Here is a 24,428-nt window from a genome sequence, read left to right as displayed (position 1 = left end):
CTTTAAGTCTCCAATGATGTCAACTTAAAAAAGGTATAACCACACCTTCCCATTTTTTTTTTTTTTTTTTTTACAAACCAGACACCGATTACCTTTCAAAGGCGTTACTCCTAATACGCACTCCAATACGAATTTACAAACGTGAATAAATTTAGTTCATCCTAATGACTATTTTCTTCTAATTCCTACTTACTAAATATTTGTGGGTTTGTCTGTGATTATGGTTGCACTAAAAGAACTGGACAAGAAGATATGAGGGCACGTTTTATATAATACAAATAATTTTTAATTTGAAGGTTCAACATAGGCATAATTGTAAACAAGATTTACGATTTTAAAAATGCAGATTTAATTATTCATAAAACTGTTGTCCATTCATTCAAATGCACCCCTCGTTCTCTATCCCATAAACATACGCACGCACACACAGGATTAAAATGACTCAATGATACCATGCGCCTACACACGTGCACGCACGCACGCACGCACGCACGCACGCGCACACACACACACACACACACACACACACACACACACACACACACAGGTCTTCAAGTGTGGGGTGGGCTGGATTGATGATGTAGAAACTTCTACCTGGACAAGTCAGAGATCCTGAGAAAAACAGAAAATATTTTCTTAGAAACTGAAGTGATGAAAAAAAACCAACAATACATTGGCCACTAAATGGAGATTACTTAAAAATAACGCAGTGGTACCTTGACTTGCGAGCTTTACTCATTCTGTGACACAAATCACAACTCAATTTACGCATGTCTGAAATTGTTAGTGAGATGCGGAATGCTGGGCAGATTTGGTGATGTTGTTTGCCGCTGCCATTGAGCAACACTGTTCATAATTTATATTTTGGGTCACTAGACAAAAAGAGAAAGAGAAAAAAAAATCTACAGGCTTGTGAGTCAAGGTAACAATGTCTGTTTGTAAAACGTGTGGCCTGCATTCCGAATGAAGAAAACAAACACAGACACATGTGGACAAAATTGTTGGAATCCCTCTGTTAACCCATTTAATCCCAAATTCTTCCCAGACATTTAAAAGTAAAAATCAGGTGCCATTGGTCGCCCTTTTCAGTAATCAGAAATAAAAATGTTTAGAGCCCTGTAAATTAAATCAATGTTGTCCTTCACAAATGTGACCGGTGGGATTAAATGGGTTAATGAAAGAAAAACCCACACTTACTGATGTACAACCGTCTTTGGAGAAATCTTTTGCACTTTTTCCTAATTGTCATAGTACTATGCCCCACCGGCAGAAAGCCTCTGGGACGACTCAGGACACGCTGGAGAGACGATATCTCCGGGCTGGCCTGGAAGACATCGTCTCGGGATCCCTCGGGAAGAGCTGAAAGAAGGGCTGGGGAGAGGGAAGTCTGGGCTTCCATCCTCAGGCTGTTGCCCCCGTGACCCGACCCCGGATAAATGGTAGAGAATGGAGAAATGGATGGATGTTTATTAAATAGAGATTTAATGTAATGTGGGAAACGGTTATTTTATTGTGGCAGATTTTTTTTTTCTACCAATTTTGGATTGTAATTTTCTAATTACAACAAGCTATACCAGGGGTACACATGTGACGATAAAATTTACTGCTTGAAAACAAACAAATCAAAAGCAGCAACCGTTTGAATTTTTCCACATAGTAGCTTCGATAAATTAATTGACCACCACCGACTTGGAATATGAGACCATGTGCTGCTGCTAGCTGATTTAGCACAGTTGAAGTTTTTTTGCACCACAGACAGACCCTTTCACATATTTTGACGTCCGTTGAAGACGCGCCGCAACGAGGCCGAGATGACCGTCCCGTCGACCGGAGAACTGACACAATGAATGAACACCTTAAGCTCTCCATCCATGTGGTGTGTACATTGATCTGACTTACTGTAGCTTTTCCTGTAACAAGTCCAAGCGCTGTCGGTCAATGTAGCGTGAAAAGAGGGCAATCAGGTTGGTAGGTGTGAAGAGAGGAGATGAAAGTGATGAAGTGGGGATGCTGAGCAATTCCCTGGTGACAGAAAACACCAGCTCTGTCCTGGAGAAGGAGAAAGGGGTTGAAACAAGTAGTGAGGACAAAAAGAACAACAAACATATTTAAAAAGGCATGGCCAAACATGTAATCCATGAGAGTACAAATAAGAGCAAAGTAACACCTCAGAAGAGATCTCACCATCGATTGTCATCCATGAGCTGACAGTTAGGGTCGGAGCTTTGCATTCTCTCTCCTTCACTCAAGATCAGATATAGCAGCGTCACACCAAACTGAAAAGAGACAAAATGACACATTCAGCCTTTGTGGCCTGTTACAAATATGACAGTGCAATACTAGAGATGGCTATTCCGCCCCTGCGATGGAACCGTCTGTCCGTTCGGGACCCATTTTGGGGACGGAGGACGCGAAGTTTTTTAAAAGTAAGGACGAAGTGGGTTTTCATCCGTCCCTAAGCGAATCAAGTACCGTATTTTCCGCACTAAAAGGCGCACCTAAAAGCCTTCCATTTTCTTAAAAGCTCACAGCGTGCCTTAAAATCCGATGCACCTTGTGTATGGTTATTATGTAATATGTCGACCCCAAAATAGCTCCTTGCTAGAGACATGCTTACAACGCAGAGTTCAAACTTAAGGCGAGTGGGTTACGCTAGTGATGGGACGATGATACCTCAAGGAGTGTATTGACCCACTTCACAAACTATGTCAGCGGTGTATTGACACTGTGTTGGTCACCCAATAGTGACCCCTGCAGTAGTTATAAAATCATTGCAGGTAAAGAAATTCCTTGTTTATATAAATCTTAAACTGAGTTGGTATGTAAAATACAGCAAATTTGAGTTACAATTCAGATTTTTAACTGCCGTAGAAAATTTATGTTAAATCATGTGAAATAAAAGACAAAAAAAGTGATTAGTTTATGAATTTTTATTGAGGAACAAAAGTTTTTGGAGTGTCTTTGCTCCAAGGCAATTAATTTCTCCTCTGAGACGTTCCCCAGCCTCAGAAAATACTCTTTCACATGGCTCAGATGACGATAGTGAGCAGAGAGTTTTAAATGAAAGTTGATGCAGATGTGGATATGTTTTCTGGTTCCATTTCCAATCTTGTAAAGGGTCTTGTTTTCTGGGTGTGTTTGCTTCTGACAGGCAGCGTTGGACTTCAATTATGGAGGATCTCGCAATTATAAGATAAAATGAATAAAGCAACTGTAAGGCTCTTTAACTGACTATCATATGTATAACAGGTCATTAACTTGATAAACTGATAAAGTGGGTGCAATGCACCACCGTAAAAAAATTGTATATAACAGTAAACAATGCTCAAAGGAGAAAAAGATTTACCAAGATCAAAATTATTCCACACTGGGGAAAACTTCTTAGAATGATCCATAATTTCGCAAAGCTCCAGCCAACAAACCCACGACATGTTGATACAATTTGTGTCCTTATAAACACACTTTGGCGCAGCATATTCAAACGATTCAGTTCCTGTATTGGTCACGTGATTCTTTCTTAAAGCAATACACGCACCGATACGGGGTTTCACTCTTGAGCTCTCGGCACGGTGCTGACGCATCAGTGTCGCTCGTCCCATCACTAGGTTACGCAGTTGAACACGGAAATAGAGCAACGCCAAGAGAGTTCAATGTTAACGAGTCAATGTTATAACTTGCTGTTGCTTAAGTGAACTGTGTCACTGCTTTATGAAATAAGTTTTACTGACATGTGATCGTTCTGTCGCAATGCCACTCAACAGCTAAGCTATCTTATTTGTTGTCGTTTGTTCAAAGCTTCTTTGATCTGTGACGTGGGTTGCGTCGGCGCTAATTGGTTGAACCACGTGCGTACGTGCTCACGCTCACGCGCGCACAGCAGAGAGCAGTGGACTATGGACTGCTGGGGCGCGCTTCACTCGAGTGGCGTTGCTGCAGTTCTGTTGGCATTGCCTTGAGCGTAGCTCCATCTAGTGGATGTAATGTAGATTGCGTCTTATAGTGCGGCGTCCAATATATGAAAAAAATTACAATTGGCCATTCATTGAAGGTACGCCTCAAAATCCAGTGCGCCTTTTCGTGTGGAAAATATGATAGAGTAAATATTCCCATCTCTGGAATTCTATGAAAAGGAATTTCCTTCACCCGGAATAAAACCCTATGCATTAACATTTTGACTACAATATTACATTTTACCGGAACTTACTTTAGCGGAAATTCCACTATCCGTAACCCGGGTGGAGACGGAAGGCCGCGGGAGCTTAAATACACGCAGCCCCCACCCGATGCAACGGAAGACACATGTTCACTTCGCCGTTTTCTGTCATTGGATTCGAAACGACGACGTGTAAGTGACTTTTTATTGCCATGCATTTTACTGTAATTGCGAAAGATTTTAACTTTATTTACTTACGTCCTGTAGATCGCGGCACTAGCTTAAAAAGCAGCGCCCACTAAGCTAGAGCTCGGCCCTAGCTTAAAAAAAATCACTCGACACAACGGGAGACACGACGGAAGAAACGGGTTTGCTTCGCCGTTTTCTATCATCGGATCCGAAATGACGACGTGTAAGTGACTTTTTATTGCCATGCATTTTACTGTAATTGCGAAAGATTTTAACTTTATTCACTTACGTCCTGTAGATCATGGCATCGAAACGAAGAACAACCCAACAAAACAACCCAAAATAGACTCATTTTTTCCCAAGACGGAAAAAAATCAACATTAAAATACTGTACGTACGGTACTGTGTTGTGTTTTTTTTTTTTAATACTCTACACCTGTACTGTATACTGTACTGCTGTTTTTGTTATATAAACAGTTTTTGGACAGTATATTTTTGCATTTTATTGCTTGTGTTGTTACACATGCATTTTGTCAACATACTTACAGGTTCATAAAGGACATGTACCATGCTCATTTCCCAAATAAGGAAATTCTGTTATAAGGACAGATTGGACAGCGCAAACATGAGTCCGTACTAGAGAATGTTTACTGTAGTTACTAACACCCATTTCACTAGCAAGTCTGTCTTACGCGTATAATCTGCCAATACATGATTGTGATGCGCCGCTTATCTCGTGCGTGTTCACCATGTTTGTATGCGGGAGGGAGTGACTTAATGGCGCTTCAAGCTGACAGGATGAGGAGCACTCGTCCTTCGTTTTAAAGATTTACACATCGCGAGGCAGTCTGGTGACCGACGGTTGTGTTGGCAGGTATATTATGCCTTTGTTGACAGTTAAACAGTTGTAACAATTCAATCCATCCAGTTAAGAAAGCTGGCTGTGTTGTATGCCTCTCAGTCCCGTCCCATACCGCGTGCGCGTGTGCGTGTGCACGCGCGTTTTTTTTTTTTTTTTGCTTTATTCGCTGCCTCTGCTTATTGATGCACCTGCATGTGACGTACTATGTCCATTTTCAACACCGACGCGAGGCGGCCAAGAGTTCATTTCAACCGATTTGGGCAAAATGGATCGAAAGAGGACTGCTCTGGCCAGTACCACCTTTGACAAACGGGTCTTATTTTTGGGGTATCCCACCTATAAGGGGCAGTTTGAGGAGAAGCAGCAGCAAGTGGCCCAACATGAATAAAGTATTTCTTTTGTGTGTAAAGTTGTTCACTCTGTTCATAACTGATATTTTTTGTGTATAAAGTGGTCCACACTGTTTATGTATATGGTTTTGTGTGCTAACCTGTTGTAGACTTTCTTTTCTTTCTTTTTTTTTTACTGGCGGTATTAAAATAATGTTGACTCAAATAGAGATTCCAGTGGTGAAATGTAAGGACAGCCAATCTTAAAAAGGCCTTATGGACTCTCCACGGAGAGGTTATATAGAGCAGGGGCCCCCAACCTTTTTTGCCCCACGGACCGGTTTATGTCAGACAATATTTTCAGGGACCGGCATTTAAGGTGTGGCGGAAATAATACAACAAAATAATATGGTATGAGCTGCATGAAAATGGTGGCGTTTTTGAAATATAATAATATACACAAGGAGCGTCTAATCTGGCCGCAACACTCCGATCGCTATGGCAATGTTTAATGTCTTCAAAATACGATACAACGCAAATTCAAAGTGCATGAAAATGACGACTCACCACAGCACCGAGCTTGATTTTCTGCAACCAGACGGTCCCATCTCGGGGTAATAGGAGACAATGACACCTCAATTGCGATCTCCAGCAGTTTTTTTTAACTCATTTTGCGAGCTCCTGCGTTTTGTTTTGAAGTACTGTCATCGGTCACGTGATGGAGAAGCGTGGCTTGACATGTGTCAAGCGTGACACAGACGGATGTAACGGAGAATCGGGTAGTTTTTCAAAATAAAACATCTTTCGTTTTCCGAAATAAATAAAACGGAATTAAGTTCTTTCTGTGCGGCCCGGTACCAAATGCCCGGCGGACCGGTACTGGTCCGCGGACCGGCGGTTGGGGACCTCTGATATAGAGCATAAAATTTAAGACCAATTTAATAAATAAATAAATAAATAAATCTAGATTCTCCCCCCCGCCCCCAAGACTTTTTAAGGTATTATTTCCAAATTCATGAATTCAGTGGTTTGAAAACTTTTTAGGACCCCATGGAAACCCTACACTCCCCAAAGCAAAGATTGGAAACGTAAAGACAGACAGATAAGCTCTGCCACTCGAGCGGACCGTCTGCAGAATGGATAAAGAGGCACTATGGAGACATTATTGTATTAAAACTATTTACAAATGTATAATTCACTCTACGAATGTGTTTGCAAAAATTCTATGCAATGATAAGACCGTGGGCTCACTCCATTTTACCAAGACAAAAATAATTTAGGATTAAAAACTGAAATTCAAGATGATAATAATACTACAGTATAGTTATTGTCCTGTTGAATCTAATTCAACATGTGGGAGTTCCATTCATTATCATGCAGCATTTAATGCGTAATCAGTTGCGTCTTGGCATGTTATATACAAGTGTGTGTACCTTGTTGTGCAGTACTGTAGCAAGTTGACCTTCACTGCCCTGAAGCTCCTGGAGCAAGTCTGTGAGGGCGGCACTCGACATGGACATGATCACTGCTGAGACTGGCTCCACTAACCAGCACAGCACCTAATAAGAGCAGAGATATATCAGTCCTGATGTGCATCTACACTACCTGTAAAAAAACAAAGGCAAAAGTGATATTGTTGGCCTGAATGTTACCTACCTTTTCACTCCTTATGCAAAAGCAGCTTGCTAGCAACCGCTTCGGCTGGCTACTATTGCGCCTAAAAAGGTTTTGGAGTTGCTGCTAAGTAATGAATTCTCACTTGTGTGGTGGCGAATAAACGTCTGACGAATGTCATACTCACGAAGGGATGACACGAAAAGATGGGAAACCTATGCTAAATGCTAGGCTAACCTAAGAGTGACACAGACACTTTTCACAGATGTCTGGCTGGCACCCTGTTGAATGTCAAATTTTGAAAACCAAAATAGCTGACAGATTATTCAGTCTAAGATTCAGTAGAGAAAATCATACCCGCTTAATTGAACTGGAAAAAAACTTCTGTTACAGTGTACGTCAGCCAGGTGGACTGGCCTATCAGTTTAAAAGTATAAGGTAATATGAAATAGGCACAGAGTCCCTCTTATTTGCCGCGGGCCCGCATCCCCTAGATTTGTCATCATCTCTCAAGACAAAACTCAGCCTTCACACAATCACAGCCTCACAAACAGTCCGAAATGATGGAACTCTTAACACAACACACGCTCCAGTATTTTTTCAATTTCAAATTCCAACGTGAGTGGGTGGGTTGTGGACTGGGGGCCACTTCTTTGATACCCTTATTCTATTGCAATATGCTGATAAAATGTTTTAATTACCTGGTCCTGCTTGTCCTTTTTGGCCAGGGTCGGAAGGTTGCGGGCAATTGCCATGACAACAGCGGCAGCATGAGACGGGGGTAGGTAGGGGATGAGCCTGGAGATGAGCCGCTTGCCTTTCCTCACCGACATGATCATGACACACCGCTCATCACTCACCCTTTCCACAGAGCAGGAGGAAAATCATTAGTGCGTGCTACGTACTATGTAGGTAAGTTAACATTTTTCATTCATTCAAGTACACAGTCAATCATCACTGATTCGCAAGTCACCATTTGAATAACAAAACAATTTTCTGAAACGCGCCCATCTGAGGACCACTAAAAATATTGCAAATTTATTTTTGTGCAGCCATTGATCGGAGGGAGCTATCATGTAATGTCGCTGCTTCACAATACATAAAAATATCAATTACTATTTTTCCAGTAGCCTTATTTAAAACACATTTTTGTGCTTTTGGTGGTGAAGTGTTAGTGAAAGAAAACTAACATTACAGAAAGGAAATCTATTACGTTGATAATATTGGGAAAGCAATGTTATGTTTCTTCCCAGGTGTGTGGCAATTGGAAAAAAGTCAAAAAACGGTCTATTTTTTTTGTCCTGAGGTCTCGCCTGCACCATTATACGCCTCCCACACAGACATTTCCAGGCCACTCAGTCCAGTCCATTTGTACTCCATCGAAACCACCTTTTCAGTTCATTAGCGCGGTGGAAAATTGACACTGCAGTCAGTGAGAGTTCCCTATTAGAGGCATGTCTCATCCCGTGTCGCCACTGTAATATGTTTGGCATAGTTTTTACACTGGATGCCCTTCCTGATGCATCCCACTCATTCTCACACAGGCAATGGCTCTAGTATACCCATTAGGATGTGAGTATTAGTGACTGTGATTTGAAATGTGGCCCACTGTGTACTCTGTTATTCGCTGTAAGAGACGTGAGGATAATCGATTCTAAAATGATTCGATCGTGACAACGCTATTGTCCAAGTCCACTAAAATAACCCAGATGCACGGAAATGCAGAGTTGACAAGAGTTTTGTCATGGGTCGCGTTATTCTTTGTGACTCGCTCCAAATTAGCTAGTACATAATTCAGAAGCTCCAGATTAGCATTGCTGAGTAAACAATATCTGTGCTACACTGGCACTGCTTTGCGTGCTGGTTATAAAAGGATTACATGATTACATGTCTCGTTTGTTTTCTTAAGAAGTTATCTTCACGAGTAATTCTGTTATTTATCTAACTGTCTGCTATTACACCAAAATATTTCACTGCCAAGTACTTCTTGAAACAATCTCCAGAAAAAATCTGAAATAAATGTGTACAAGAATCGCAATTTCATTCTCAAAGTGAACCAGCCTTTTCTTCAAACATCTGATACATGAAAACCAACGCAGAAGATTGGGGTCACTGTGTCTATCCTCACTTCTGTGGATTTTACGTTTCAAAGCTTCAGCCAGTCACAATGCCTTGTTGAAAGGAATTGGCGAGCTAACTGATGCCAGTCAATGACCTTGTTAAGTGAACAGCAGTCAGTCGCCATAGATGGCACCAGTGAACGTGAGCCTAATATTTCTTCACGGCTTTTGGTGTAGCTGTCTGCGTAACGACAGTTTGCTATTTTTATTCAACAACCTTTAAATGCTTTTAATCACGGCCAATAAGGTAAACAATGGACAAATTGCTAAGCTACATCAACAAATTTTTGAAGTTTTTAAAGTTTCCCTAAGTATAATCAGTCATGTAAATCGGACCAACCGCATTTGCTCTGTCGGCTTGTAACATAAACTGAGCAAATTTAATTATAAGCCTTTGTTTTCAAAACACAACTTAAAGTACATTGTATCGCTTTGAGGCATATAGGTAACAGTTTATAAAGTGACCATGGTTTCAAGCTGAAAATATGGAGTCACTTGGGGTTCAAATGAATGATATAAGCAAGTCTATACATTTCACGACTGTCTACGACTCAAAACTGTTTTATCAAAATTGTTTTTTATTCATGGTCGGTCGTGGTCCCGAACCCCCGCGAATAGCCAGGCTTGACTGTAAATTATCCCTACCTGTCGTCCCACTCCTTCTCTTGCAGAGAGTTACAAAGCTGCATGGTATTGGTTTTGTGCTGTTCCAGTAAAGCCTCCCTGTCCTCCTCTGGTGCATGGACAAACCGTTTCTCAAAGTCTTGAACTTCGAGCAGCAAACTGTAAATCTGGAGAGGGTGAGCAAAAATATACTTTCAGCACTCGGGGTGAATATGTGGAAGGTTAACCAATTGTCATCTGACCTTTTCCACAGTGTAGAGAATCTGTCGTCTTTTATTCCAAACCTGCTTTTCCCTCTTCTCCTGGTCATAAGAACACACAGAATGTCAGAAAAATTATTCGACGAGATATGAAAGATGGTGTTTCCGAAGGGAACTAACAATTTGTTATTTAATCAACACTAAAACAGACGCCGTCAATGTGCCATCCATTTGGGAGCAAAATATCTGTGCATCTTTAGAACTTTTTGATGACGTTCCTCAAATTATCACAACGGAGTGGATTTGCTAAATGGAGAGGTGCCCAGCTTTATGGGATTGTGATTGATGGGTGTGTATCTAATGTATATGGAGGACAAGCAAGGCTCTTCGTCTAGCTCTACCAACTGAGAACGATGGAGTGACTGATCAAAGAGAAATGCACGCAGACACACTATGAAACGTACCTCGTCATCCGAGCGCGTGGTCACTACTGCGTCAATCATTTTACGTGGATTGTTGACACTTGACACTGTCAATTTACCCAAAGACCCTGCAAATTGAACTGTGAGAAAAAAAATGCATTAAATAGAGCTCATAATTATTTTATATCTATAAAGAACTACAATCTGGAAAGTGTGCATAACAGATCTGTCGTAATACTGTCTCCCATTGTGAGAAAGAATTCCACCAATAAAGCTTCAACAATTTGTGTCCTAAATTACCAAATGTTTATCGAATGTTGTTAAAAGTAGAGGTGATGTCACACAGTCTTAAACAAGACCCTGTCCAAACTTTTTTTGGAATGTGTTAGAGCCACAAAATTATAAGTCAATGATTATTTGCTGTTGTGTATTCAATTAAATATAGGTTGAACATGATTTGCAAATCATTGTATTCAGTTTTTATTGATGCAACGTCCCAACTCCATTGGAATTGGGTTTGGATTTCAAACATCGTCAAACTACAAATTGGGAAACTCCAGGCCTGGATTCCTCTGATCCAACAAAGCATCACAAAGCAAATTCTTGCAGTATCGCCACACCACTGAACAAGAATGACATTCAGACCAACAATATCAATGCTGCCTTTGTTTTAATCAGCCATTTGGATTTAAGTGTGTATACGCAGCTGATGCGATTTTGGAGCAGCTGTGGCACAGATTATTGATCTGGAAAATATTAAAAGTTTTCGTGTACGTACCCCTGCAATGTTCTCGCATAGCTCTGGTTGGGCAACACTGAATTACAGTATGAGCATAAAGCAAATCTCTAAAAAGCAACATTTTTGTGATCTTTAAATGTCATTGTACATCTTATATGAACAAACGACATTGGCAAGAGTAATTAAACTAATTAAGATGGTATAACTGCCGTGCCTGTTTCCCAAGGGGGCATTAGTGTGGGAGAGAGTGTGAGTGTACCCGCAGGACAGGCCCATGTTCCGGTTCTGCTCGTGTTTACATTTACCTGGCCTGTAGGTGTGCTCAATCTTGGCAACTTGTGGAGTGATGAGCTTGGTAGTGTGCTCTTTTTTACTGCTGTCTCTCTCTTTTTCCTGACGTTTCTCCATCTTTTCATAGTAGTGCTACATAAAAATATAAGGATGGACTATGATCAGAGAATAATAACAGTAAATTAAAGCATAGTTTGATTGGCTCGGACTTCAATCGTATTCGACGGCATAAATGTGCGCTTTTTTTTTTCACAGTGGAACCCTTGAGATTGAACATAATAAAATCCTGGTTGACCTTTTCTTTTGTTTGCTTTTAGTTAGTTAGTTAGTTAGTTCCGCCCGCTCCTATTTGGAACATTGGGCGACGAGTCTCCTCCATCTGTTCCGGTCACTGGCGACCCTTCTTGCTCCATGCCAGCTGACACCCATCTCACTGAGGTCTTCTTTGGCAGTCTGTCTCCACGTCTTCTTTGGCCTACCTCTCTTCCTCTTTCCACCCTCTGGCATCCAGTCCATGGCCACACTTGCCGGTCTCTCTCTTGGCAGTCGGAGTACGTGGCCAATCATTTTCCTTCTCCTTTCAGAGACAATGTCTGACAATTCAGCTACTCCTGCCCTCCTCATCACCTCCTCGTTGGTGATGTGGTCTCTCCATGAAATCCTCAGGATGGATCTCAGGCAACGCCGATGGAAGACATCTAACTTGTTGGTAATATTGGCTGTCTTCATCCATGTCTCACAGGCGTAAATCGCTGTTGGGATGACCACTGACATTGCTTTTAGACTTGGTATTTTATTTCGACTGTAGGAATGGAAGGAAAGTAATTCAATCTGAATTAATGCTCACTGAAGTTTTGCATGATGTCACACATATGGAGCATATTCTTTTGGAAAAACTGTTGCCCAAAAAAAAAAAAAAACCCCAAAAAAACCACACAAAAAGCAAAACACACACCGTGTTAAGCCATTTATGCTCACAACGTGATGTCTCCTGTGATGCGGGCCAATCACCAAGTTTTGTGTGAGTTAGAGGCATATATTCCCAGAAAATGTAGTCAAATTGTACTGCTCAACTATAAAACTGCAGAGGCTCCAGTGTATAAAATAAATAAATAAATAATAGACGATTCAAAGTTTCAACACAGAATACACAACACTTTTACATCCTAACAAACCTGATAGTAGTAGTCATCCAGGAAAGGGTCAGTGCTTTGAAGCTGCATCATTTGGATTTTGGTGACCCATTCCTTCTCTTTCTGAGTCATCAGGTTACTGTATGGGTCCCTGTTGCGCCAGTCCCCTCCGGTTCTGCTTCGGTCTCTTCATGGCAATCAAATGGTATAAATCGGATTGGTTTTATGAGACCTGGTATTGTTGAAAATACAAATGCACTTCAGACAAGAACTTACCCGCCCCTGTTTTGCATGCGTTGGGTAAGTATGCGCCGGTGTTGAGGATGGAGATGAGTGGCGTTATGCCCGATTGGTGGCATGTGGTTGGGATGACCATGAGGATGCGGGGGCCCCATTCGATGACCGAGTGTTGGGTGTGGGCCACCGAAAAATGGTCTGAAACCACCACCAGCTGGTAACAAAGTAGGCACCGGACCACCACGGGGAACTCCGGCCACCTAAAAACAGGGAAGTGTGTGATGTAAATAAAGTCATGCAGGTCAGCAGATCCAGTGCGGTCATTACATGCATACAATTTGCAAGAAAAAAACAACAACAAAAAACACATGGACCCTTTGGAATTAACTGGATTTTTTTTTTAAAGGGTCATAAAGTATAATCTGATCTTCATTTTCTCATCACAACAATAAACTCAATTAACAATAAACCAAAGAATTATACGTATCCATATTTTTACTGAACACAACATATTAATATCACAAAGCAGGGTGGAAAAAGTTGATGAACTATCAGATTTAGTTGAGCATCCTTGCAGCAATATCCTCAACCAAACCTTGACTGTGGTTCAGACCTGCACAATGGTCAGGATGAATTTTGGAATGTTTCTCTTTTAAAAAAAAAAACAAAAACAAAAAACAAACACAAATTTAGGCAATATTCTGGGGCTCTCTTTGTGATGATACTAGTGTAGCCTGTACTAGTGATGGGACGATGATACCTCAAGGAGTGTATTGACCCACTTCACAAACTATGTCAGCGCTGTATTGACACTGTGTTGGTCACCCAATAGTGACCCCTGCAGTAGTTATAAAATCATTGCAGGTAAAGAAATTCATTGTTTATATAAATCTTAAACTGAGTTGGTATGTAAAATACAGCAAATTTGAGTTACAATTCAGATTTTTAACTGACGTAGAAAATTTATGTTAAATCATGTGAAATAAAAGACAAAAAAGTGATTAGTTTATGAATTTTTATTGAGGAACAAAAGTTTTTGGAGTGTCTTTGCTCCAAGGCAATTTCTCCTCTGAGACACCAGTTAAATGAATAAAGCAACTGTAAGGCTCTTAAACTGATTATCATATGTATCACAGGTAAACTGATAAAGTGAGTGCAATGCACCACCGTAAAAAAAACGGTCTGTAACAGTAAACAATGCTCAAAGGAGAAAAAGATTTACCAAGATCAAAATTATTCCACACTGGGGAAAACTTCTTAGAATGATCCATAATTTCGCAAAGCTCCAGCCAACAAACCCACGACATGTTGAGACAGTTTGTGTCCTTATAAACACACTTTGGCGCAGCATATTCAAACGAGTCAGTTCCTGTATTGGTCACGTGATTCTTTCTTAAGCAATGCACGCACCGATACGGGGTTTCACTCTTGAGCTCTCTGCACTGTGCTGACGCACCAGTGTCGCTCGTCCCATCACTAGCCTGTACTACTGGAGACAAATTCCTTGTGTGTTCTACATACTTGGCCAATAAAGATAATTCTGATTGTGAATGACTCTCTTAACGTCATGCCGCAGCATCCAAATTGGGCTTAGGTCAGGAATCTGACTTGTTACTTGTTGTTACTATCAACCAATTATTCCTGAGGGGTTCATTTTTAGTCATTCACTGTGTTATTTTATATTGTTCTACAGTACATTTGTTGTATTGTTAAATACAAATGAATGAAACATGTTTTATGCGAGTAAAATGTTGAATCACTTTATAATTATCTTTGTTGTCAGTACCAATGCTTCAAAATTTTATAGCTTATTGATACTGCAGTTAAAAAAAACCCAAAACAGTTTAGTACCAGGCTTCATGACCCATCTCCAGGCAATTAGTTTTCCATGGCATTGTGTGCGTGTGTGTGTGTATGTACGTATGCATGTATGTATGTATGTATGTGTGTGTATATTAGTGCTATCAAGAGATTAAAAATTGTGAGATTAATTATGATTTGGAATTAACTGATCTACTTAATCAATATTTTAATGTCATCTAAAAATTGCAGAGAAAACCCCTATTTTCGTTTTAAATTCATTACATATATATATAAAAACACACACACACACACACACACACACACACACACACACACACACACACACACACACACACACACACACACGCGCTCGCACACACACTTGGCCGATGAATTAGTTTACACAAAACGCTATTCAACTCCTCGACATTAAATGATTAATCTTCCTTTTGTGTGCACACGTGTACCCTTTGTGGCTTCCGTTTGGGCCGAAATTTCGAAATCTCCAAGACATGGCGAGGCCATGAGAATGCGAGGCGAGGGTATTACTGTTGTGGCGATGCCACTCAAGCTAAGCGAGCCTCAGCAGTAGATACTCGGCTGCTCTCTGCTGTGCGTGCTTCAGCACGAACATGTCCGCAAGCGTGTCTTTTCGACGCTTGTCGTGTGAAAGCCCGTTAGCTGTATTGAACCAGGGGTTGGCCACCCCTGGAATACATAGTTCAGTTTTGTATAATAACTGTAAAAAATAAAGCGGGCTATCAAGTTCCAAATAAAACTTTGTCAAATGTGCTGCATGTTTTATATAAAGCACATTTCAAATTTCGTCCCTCACATTTTTTTCTTTTTTTTTTAATCAATCCTACTTCACGGATTTCACTTAGCACTGGTTCTTTTTGGAACGTAACCCCCGCGATAAACGAAGGATTACTGTATGCTAAAACTCAAACGCGTCTTCGTTCAATGTTGTCAACTAATATCCGGATTAATTTTATGCAAATTTTCCTCAATTCTCCTGAGAAATTTTCATAAAAATTTGAAAAACCCGGAATTCCGGGAAAATCCAGAGGACTTTCATCTCTGATTATTGAGCACTGAGGCAGATCAAGATTCACATCACAAAAAAGTGGTATTGTAAAGTATTTCCTTGTTTTTAAACAGACTTGAACAGATGCAGTCCAAGCCATTTACTTTCTGCTGTATTTCAGACTAATCCCAAATCCTACCTGCAACCTTTAGTTTCGACCACCAGGGGGAATATCACTGTTTTGTTTTTGTAAATCTCCAAATAATTAAAAAATAAAAATAAAAGAGAACACCAGGTCCATAAAAAGTGCTTAGGTTAATATATCAAAATTAAGAACACTTTTCTGAGCAATACAAGTACTGAACACGGAACTTGCTTCAGATAATAAATAAAACAGACGCTTAAAGCACAGTGCTGTAAATTAGCACTTCAGAAATAAAACTGTTCATCATGATAAAATGAAGTGCTGAAATAAACATCAACCACTTCTAATAGGCTACAGAGGACACAGCAGCTATGCTGACTTCATGCCTTGTACGTGGGGTGTTCTCCTCGAGTTTAGTTTGGCGAAGAGCTTTGCTATGGCTCCCTCGATTGCTAATGCTTTCGTTGCTAACGTTAGCCGTGGCTGCACTAGCTACTGGGTGCTTTGCATTGATGTGGTAGGCTAAACTTGAGCTGCTTCGGTGGTAAGTAAACTCCTTCTTACAAATTAGGCACAACACTACCTTTATCAATAGTGCCGTCAGGGCGTTTTTGGAATGTAAATTGTCCATTCATTGTTCCGAGAACTCTCACATGCTCCTCCATTTTCACCTCTCCTCTCCTCACTGCTGCTTACTTAGCCCGCCCAACTTCAATGGGAGCCAATCAGCTTATGCTAAACAAGCCCAAACATAATGACAGCCAATCGTGTGTGTGTGTGTGTGTGTGTGTGTGTGTGTGTGTGTGTGTGTGTGTGTGTGTGTGTGTGTGTGTGTGTGTGTGAAAGAATTAAAAACTTTCCAGGAAACACATTATTTAGCAATTGATGAAAAAAAAAAAAAAAACATTCCATATACTGGTATAGCTGTATTACTGACCTGAGAGTTGAGAAGCTGGGCCCGTTGAATCTGTGACAGCACTGGACTGACTCTTGGAGAAAATGGTCCACGACACAGTGGTGAGTTCTTGTGGTGGAGGGTCATGAAGGGGAGGCAAAAAAAAAAAAAAAATCATGGGACATTTATTATAGTCTATTTATTATAGAAAGTGACAAAATGAAACAATTGAAATGTTAACTAAATAAAAAGTTGATCAGGTTCTTTGTCCGTATGAATTTCGGGCACCATGAAATCAACCAGTAGTACTGTAAAAAAGGATACATTGATTGATTTATTTATTTTTTCCCCACGATGACGAAATAGCACTGGCGCACCGTGTCCCCAGTTGGACTATCTACAGGCACTTCTGTTTTTGGTGCATTCTGATTAAATGAATGGTACTTTTGAACAATGTTCTGTTCGGAAACTCAGAACATTCAAATGTGCTGTTCCGTTATTCAGGGTGCCCCCCCCCCAAAAAAAACTGAGCCCAATGCAAGCAGTAACAGCCAGATACCGTATTGACCCGAATATAAGACGGCCCTGATTATAAGATGACCCCCTCTTTTTCAAGACTCAAGTTTGAGACTTTTTGAGCACCAAATTAATTTTTATACAGAAAATAATTACAATACATCTGAAACAAATGATTATAACAATATATTTGAGAGAAAAAGCATGTTATTTTTCCTCATTCAAATCTTAATATCTGAACATTTAAATATTTAAACTAAAGTGCAATCACATTCGTAAATGAATGGCTTCTGATTTTTGAAATGTAAATTACATCATAACTTCTCCTCAGCTGCCAGTTAACCTGGCCGATCTTCGACCCGCTTTTCTCCAGATTGTCGCTACGTTTCTCCATTTTCTGTTATCTCTTCTATTATTTTCTTCTCTTTTCTTTCATACCGCTATTTTTAATTTTTCTTCTTCGTGCTACCGCTATTTTTATTTTTATTCTTCGTGACAGGGGTTCACTTTGGCATGGGGAGTCAAGTTTAGCATTCACTTCAATGATATCTGGCACCATCTAGCGTCGTGAATGGGTATAATGTCTAGACCCCGAATATAAGACAACCCCCACTTTTTCAGTCTTATTTCAATGCAAAAAATACGGTACTAAATTTGTCAATGGACTGTACGCTGCCTGCAACAGCAAATGAGGATGGGGATGAAGAAACGTCGGCAAATAACTATGTTAAAGTTTATCTTCAAAACAGTTCACCTTAACGAAATTCCCATGTTGCACTGTAGCCAAAGGTACGATTTTGGTGGATTAATGAATCTTTCAAATCCTCATTTTGTTATTGTGCACAGAAAAAGTATGTTGCCATGACGATTTCCGACATGTGTGCTTATTGCTCGTCGTTTTCAACCAATGTTTGCAGTTGGATTTTGTCCTTTTTTGTGGCGACACCCAGCTCTACCTTTCCACCCAACCCACTGCCACTCTTCCTACCTTACTGAGTACTTCTCCCAAGTCATACAATGGTTCTCATCCAATTTTCTTCAACTCAACAGTGATACAACTGAAATCCTTTTTTGATAGGTTCCAAGTGCATTCTAGCCAAAACTAACAGTTTTTCCATTACACTTGACAATACCACCGTTTCCCCCTCTCCTCAGGTTAAGAGTCTATGCATCATCCGAGACAGCACATTGTCCTTTCAATCACACATAACAACCGGATCTGCATACTTTCACTTATGTAACATTAATCGACTCCAACCATTCCTCAGCCCTCACATTAGTGTCATACTTGTTCATAGCCTCGTCACGTCCCGCCTGGACTACTGCAATTCCTCAAGTCACGACAACATTTTACAACCTCTCCAGAATTCTGCTGCTGGTATTGTCACGAGCACCCCCTATACCCACCACATCACTCCAATCTGGACAATAACTCCACTGGCTGCCTGTCCGGTACAGCATCAAAACAAAATATTGATTTGCACCTTCAACGCCATATCTCTTGGAGGTCCTTCACATTGCTCTACCCTCTTGTTCCCTTAGATCTTTATCCTCCCTCTATCTCTACGTTTCTTCTGTCCATCTGACCACGGTCGGGGATAGAGCCTTCAGCCGCTTTGCCCCACATCTTATGACCATGTAACCTCAGTAACACACACTCATTATCCTTCTTTAAAACAAGTCACAAAACACATCTATTCAGGATTGTTCATTTACTTTAATGCTGCCCATATCATTTGCCATTTTCATTTAGGTTATGTTCATTTACTTTAATGTTGCCCATATCATTTGCCATTTTATGTTCTATTATTTTGTTGCACTGATTTTTAATTACCGTATTTTCCACACTATAAGGCGCACTGAAAAGTCTTCCATTTTCTGAAAGCCTTAAAATCCGGTGCTCCTTGTGTAGGGTCATTACGGTAATATGTCGACCCCAAGATGGCTCCTTGCTGGAGAAATGCTTACAATGTTATAACTTGCTGTTGGTTCAGTGAACTGTGTCGCTGCTTCATTAAATAAGTTTTTGTTGCAGCTCCGAAAAAAGGAGATCTGGGGTGTTGTTTTTTTAAAAACGCACACTTTAGGCGGAGAAAAAAAAAGTAGTGTTTTTCCGGTAACCCGACCGAGCGAGAATTTCTACATCGAAAAAAAACTTTACGGTCGGCATTTTTTTCAAATAACCCTCTACATTTTTGTGTAGAGGGTTTACATTGGTGCAAACTCTCGCGATATTCACGTTGAGCGCGTGAGTCGTTTGCCCTGTCGTCTGTCATCAACATTGAATCATGGCGGCGGCCGCGATCTCCGATGACAGTTTAAACCGCGTTTTCGGTGTTACAGTCGCATGATCGCACCGTAATGTTAAGAAAATAGCATCCATTGATGTATCGACAGAATTCAACAAACTATTTGATGAACACCACGGGCCGAGTAAAAACCCGAGGGCGGAGGAGGACGGCGGAGGAGGACGGCAGAGGCGGCGGCGCGCCCCGGCCCCCCGATTCCGGAGCGGGCAGAAAACTAAATAGATGGCGGCGGCGCCGAGCGGCGGGTTCAGTCCGCGCGCTCGTCGACGCACCGTCCGCCTAGTCTGCGCTACTCTAGTCCAGGCCGGGCCGCGGCCGGCGTCGGGGACCTCTCCCCACCGGTGCCATCGCGACCCGGCCGACCTCGGAACCTAACACCCAGCCGCCCGGTACCCAACCTGCTCGCCGCCGAAGGGGTTCAATGTCTTCTTGTTTTATGTTTTATGGTTATTTTGTTTAAATTTTTGATGGGAAAAAAAAAAGATTAAAAAAAAAAAAAAAAAACTGTCCGATCTACCGATCCTATGCTGAAATTTCATGTTACCGGAAACACACTATCCTTTTAGTTTGGCCTTATGAATGTTTTTCACAGTCTCAACAAATACAGTTACGTCCGTCCGTCTCCGTGCCTTCTCTTCTTCCTTCCACTCGAGAGGCGTTCATGACCGCCTTGGAAAAATGTAAATTAATGATTCCTTCATTGAAACTACAAAAATGGAAAATAATGCATCAAAACAGAAAATCAAGTGAGGAAATCACAAAATAAATTCTATAGCCCCCCTTACAGAATTTATTTTGTGATTTCCTCGTTTGTGAATACAGTACACAACAAAGGAATAAATAAACACTTCTGAGACAGTCCAGTCTCCTACAATTTCCTGACATCTGATCGTTCTGTTGCAGCTATGCTCAAGGAAATTTATTTTGTGGTTTTCTGTTTTGATACATTACTGTATTTTCAATTTTTGTAGTTTCACTGAAGTAATTGTTAATTTAAGTTTTTTGGAGGCGGTCATGAACGCCTCTCGAGTCAAATGAAGGGATGTAGCTCCATCTAGTGGATGCTTTGTAGATTGTGCCTTATAGTCCAGTGCGTGCAATATATGAAAAAAAAATTAAAATAGCCCATTCATTGAAGGTGCGCCTAAGAATCCAGTGCGCCTTTTCGTGCGGAAAATACAGTATGTTGTACGGTGACCTTGGATGCCCTGACAAATGCCGAAAAATAAAATTGAGTATTACGACTGTCTGTGTCTAATGTGTTTTGTTCTGTTATTTTGACTTCAAGATGGCGCCGCGAGAGTGGCTGCCTTTCCAGCAGCTCCTATTTATTTTGTTCTTCTACTTCTTCCTCTCATAACTTTACTGCTGTGTAGTGGGAATTTCTCCATTGTGAGACTATTTAAGGTTTTCTTATCTTTTCTTATTACTATAGTAAGTAGTAGTAGTAGTAGTAGTAGTAATGCATTACTGGGGTATTAGATCGGGACTTGGTTTCGTCAGATACTCAAAATCAAGTGACTCTGACTCGGGTGTAAAACAATGTGAGTAGAACGTCTATGTTTTGTAGTAATTGATTATTTACCTAAATAGTTGATTTTTGTTGTTAAAATTGAATAATGTCAGAGAAACATTGAAATCCATCAAGAGAAGGTGGGTAAAAAAACTCACAGCGAAATTGAGCAGAGTGTTGGGTGACAAACGTTCAGGAAAAGGAGGAGGGTATCGGTGTTGGATCGGGGCTCTCACGTGAACTGCAGTGGGATGATGAATCTTCAAAACAGAAAAAGAAGACAGTTAGCTGCTTGGAATCTTGATAAATTAAAGAGTCTGTCAAGAACAAGAAATATGAATGTGACACATAGGTTGGTTTGGCGAGCTGAAGACAGTCGCATCCAAATTATCACATGACTTAGGCAATTTCTGTCACTAAATATTTTATTTAGCTCATACATGTCGACTTGTGCATGTTCCTAAGACATTGTCTTGTTCAAAGTTTGTACCTGATGGTTTAAGGAGTGACCCAACGGTTGCTTCGGTGGAGTTCCAATCGGCACTGCCCTTACTGGAGGGGAGCCAATCACAGGAGAAGACGAGCGTGGAGGTGGAACCCTTTCTGACAGATCCCGTCCTTCGTCATTCCTCCCCTGAGACGGACGTTTTGGAAGTCCCACCTCTTTTATTATTGACATTAATGGACTATCCTGAAGAGGCAGCAAAAAACAGGTACGGGGTATTAAAACGAAAATAACCATAATCTAATAACACAAAGAACCTGCGCCAGATTTTTCTTGAGGAGGGGTGTCAAACATTTTATTTCAGAGGCCTCAATCATCACAATGTGATTTCAACTGGACCCTTTGAGTGCAGTATATTGGAGGCCTAATAAGCCATAAATAACAGCTAAGTCTAAAATGTTCTCAATGTTTTCGTATAAATAACTGAAAGTATATACTGAAAAAAAACATTCATTACCATCTTGTTGCAAATCAGTCAATTTCAGGTAATGTGCTCTATTTTGCACCCTAATTTGGTTTAGAACTTCGGGCCGTATGTTTGACACCAATGCCTTCAGAGAGGAAATTTCTTAAATCAACAACTAATATTTATAATTAGAATTACAATATCCAAGCTTGTTATCCTGACCCTGTTCACTTCCAAGAATTGTAGACAAAGAAAAAATATAAAATTTACAATTTAAATCTTTTTCTGACAAAAGTTGTCCCATCTGAAGTATTCCTATTGAGACGTGTTAAGTGTTTCTTGACCATTCACAAAAAATAAGCCAGTGCTATTTGCTAATTCAAAATAAGTGAAAATAAATAGTGACAAATGGTACCAAAACAGTATAACATAACTTCATTGGTGCGAACTCCAGATCAGTGTTTCCCAACATGTTTTGGCTTGTGCACCACTGAAGCATAGCACAGCTCATGATTACATGAAAAGAATTTTATTTTGTTTCTTTAATTTTCACATTTAATTCTCAGACTTTAACTTGTTTGCACTTAAATGAAAGATAAAAATACATAGTACGTTGCCTTGAACATAAAATTAGAATTTAAAAATATGCATAAAAAGCCATCACCTTACTGTGATGGAGGGGTTTGTGTGCCCAATTGATCCTAGGAGCTAAGTTGTCTGGGGTTTTATGCGCCTGGTAGGGTAACCATTGGCTAACAGATCGTAGGTGAGGGACCAGACAAAGCAAGGCTCATCGACTCTGATGATGAACAAAAAAATAGGACGGCATCTTCCCTTGTCCAGACGTGGTACACCGGGGCCCCTCTCTGGAGCCAAGCCTGGAGGTGGCGCTCACTGGCGAGCGCCTGGTAGGTAGCCAGGCCTACACCCATGCGGTCCGGCTGGGCTGAACCCGAAGAGGCAACATGGATCCCCCTTTCCATGGGCTCACCGCCTATGGGAAGGGCCAAAGGGGTCGGGTGCAAAGTGAACTGGGCGGTGGCCAAAGGTGGTGGTCCCATCCCCGGCTGCAGATGCTAGCTAGCTCTAGGGACATGGAATGTCACCTCTCTTGCAGGGAAGGACCCCGAGCCGATGTGTGAGGCAGAGAAGTTCCGACTTGACATGGTCCAACTTGCCTCCACACACAGCCTGGGCTCTGTTACCAGTTCTCTCGAGAGGGGATGGATTTTCTTTCACTCTGGAGTTGCCCACAGTGAGAGACGCAGAGCAGGTGTGGGCAGACTTATTGCCCCAGCTCAGTACCTGTACATTGGGGTTCAGACTGGTGGGCAAGAGGGTAGCCTCAGTCCGCCTTCGGGTGGGGGGGACGGGTCCTGATCGTTGTTTGTGCATATGCACCAAACAACAGCTCAGCGTACCCACCCTTTTTGGAGTCCTTGGAGGGTGTGCTGGAGAGAACTCCTGCTCGGGACTCCCTTGTTGTGCTGGGGGACTTTAATGCTCACGTGGGCAATGACAGTGAGACCCAGAAGGGTATGATTGGGAGGAACGGCCTCCCCGAACAGAAGAGCGGGGCGGAGCTGTCAACTGATCACCACCTGGTGGTGAGTTGGCTCCCATGGTGGGGAAGATGCCGGTCCGACCTGGCAGGCTCAAACGTATTGTGAGGGTTTGTTGGGCGTGTCTGACAGAATCTCCTGTCAGAAAGAGTTTAAACTCCCACCTCCGGCAGAGCTTTTCCCACATTCTGGGGTAGGCGAGGGAAAATAGTGTCCGAGTTGACCATATTCCACTACTCTACGGTTGAGGCAGCCAATCGGAGTTGTGGTAGTGCACCATTAATGCTGTCTCATAGTGGAGACAGTTGCGCCTGACCTCGATTATGAGTCTTCATAGATTCAACCCTATATGATACACAAAATTCTTAGTGGTCAAAAATATTTAGTTGAAACTTAATTATAAAAAAATAAATACATAATTTTTTTGAAGGAAAGGAAAGGAAAGAAAAGAAAAGAAAAAAAGAAAAAGAAACAAGAAAAAAAAAAGACTCACCTCCATGTGTGTAACTAATCCGGGGCAACCACTGACTGGTCCAAAACCCATACTGTTCTCCCAGATATTACGTGAGTTCATCTAAGAGCGATGAAGGGGAGAAAAAAAACATGATCACGACTACATGTAGTTTTATCAAATGAACAAGCTGCCGCAAAGGCATGAGTAAATAAAATAAAGGCCTACAATGTTACCCTCCTCAGAAAAATGAAGGGAATACTTTATTCCTTTCATTTTTTGAGGAGTTTATCTATCTATCCACACACACACACACACACACACACACACACACACACACACACACACACACACACACACACACACACACACACACTATATAG

The 24,428-nt window shown here is 41.2% G+C and overlaps 1 protein-coding gene across 2 annotated transcripts in view; it reads right to left on the bottom strand.

Moving 5' to 3' along the window:
- Positions 1-259: 259 nt before the first annotated feature.
- The window catches only part of patl1 (PAT1 homolog 1, processing body mRNA decay factor), a 40,314-nt gene continuing 16,145 nt past the window's right edge, over positions 260-24,428 (bottom strand). For both annotated transcript variants that reach the window (XM_019879691.1, XM_019879692.1), the window contains exons 6-20: positions 24,088-24,168; positions 21,612-21,812; positions 21,280-21,381; positions 16,826-16,912; positions 12,953-13,173; positions 12,719-12,863; positions 11,558-11,675; positions 10,556-10,653; positions 10,134-10,193; positions 9,913-10,058; positions 7,849-8,008; positions 6,967-7,092; positions 2,185-2,276; positions 1,900-2,049; positions 260-612 (exon numbers count right to left, since the gene is read on the bottom strand). In XM_019879691.1, the coding sequence (XP_019735250.1) occupies positions 591-612; positions 1,900-2,049; positions 2,185-2,276; positions 6,967-7,092; positions 7,849-8,008; positions 9,913-10,058; positions 10,134-10,193; positions 10,556-10,653; positions 11,558-11,675; positions 12,719-12,863; positions 12,953-13,173; positions 16,826-16,912; positions 21,280-21,381; positions 21,612-21,812; positions 24,088-24,168 (1,809 nt within the window). In that variant the 3' untranslated portion in view covers positions 260-590. The remainder of the gene's footprint in view (positions 613-1,899; positions 2,050-2,184; positions 2,277-6,966; positions 7,093-7,848; positions 8,009-9,912; positions 10,059-10,133; positions 10,194-10,555; positions 10,654-11,557; positions 11,676-12,718; positions 12,864-12,952; positions 13,174-16,825; positions 16,913-21,279; positions 21,382-21,611; positions 21,813-24,087; positions 24,169-24,428) is intronic.

This window comes from Hippocampus comes, unplaced genomic scaffold (assembly GCF_001891065.2).
Source record: "Hippocampus comes isolate QL1 unplaced genomic scaffold, H_comes_QL1_v1.1 scaffold158, whole genome shotgun sequence".
Classification (NCBI taxonomy): Eukaryota; Metazoa; Chordata; class Actinopteri; order Syngnathiformes; family Syngnathidae; genus Hippocampus; species Hippocampus comes.
Note: the sequence above shows the minus strand (reverse complement) of the source record. Positions and strands in the feature narration are given on the sequence as shown.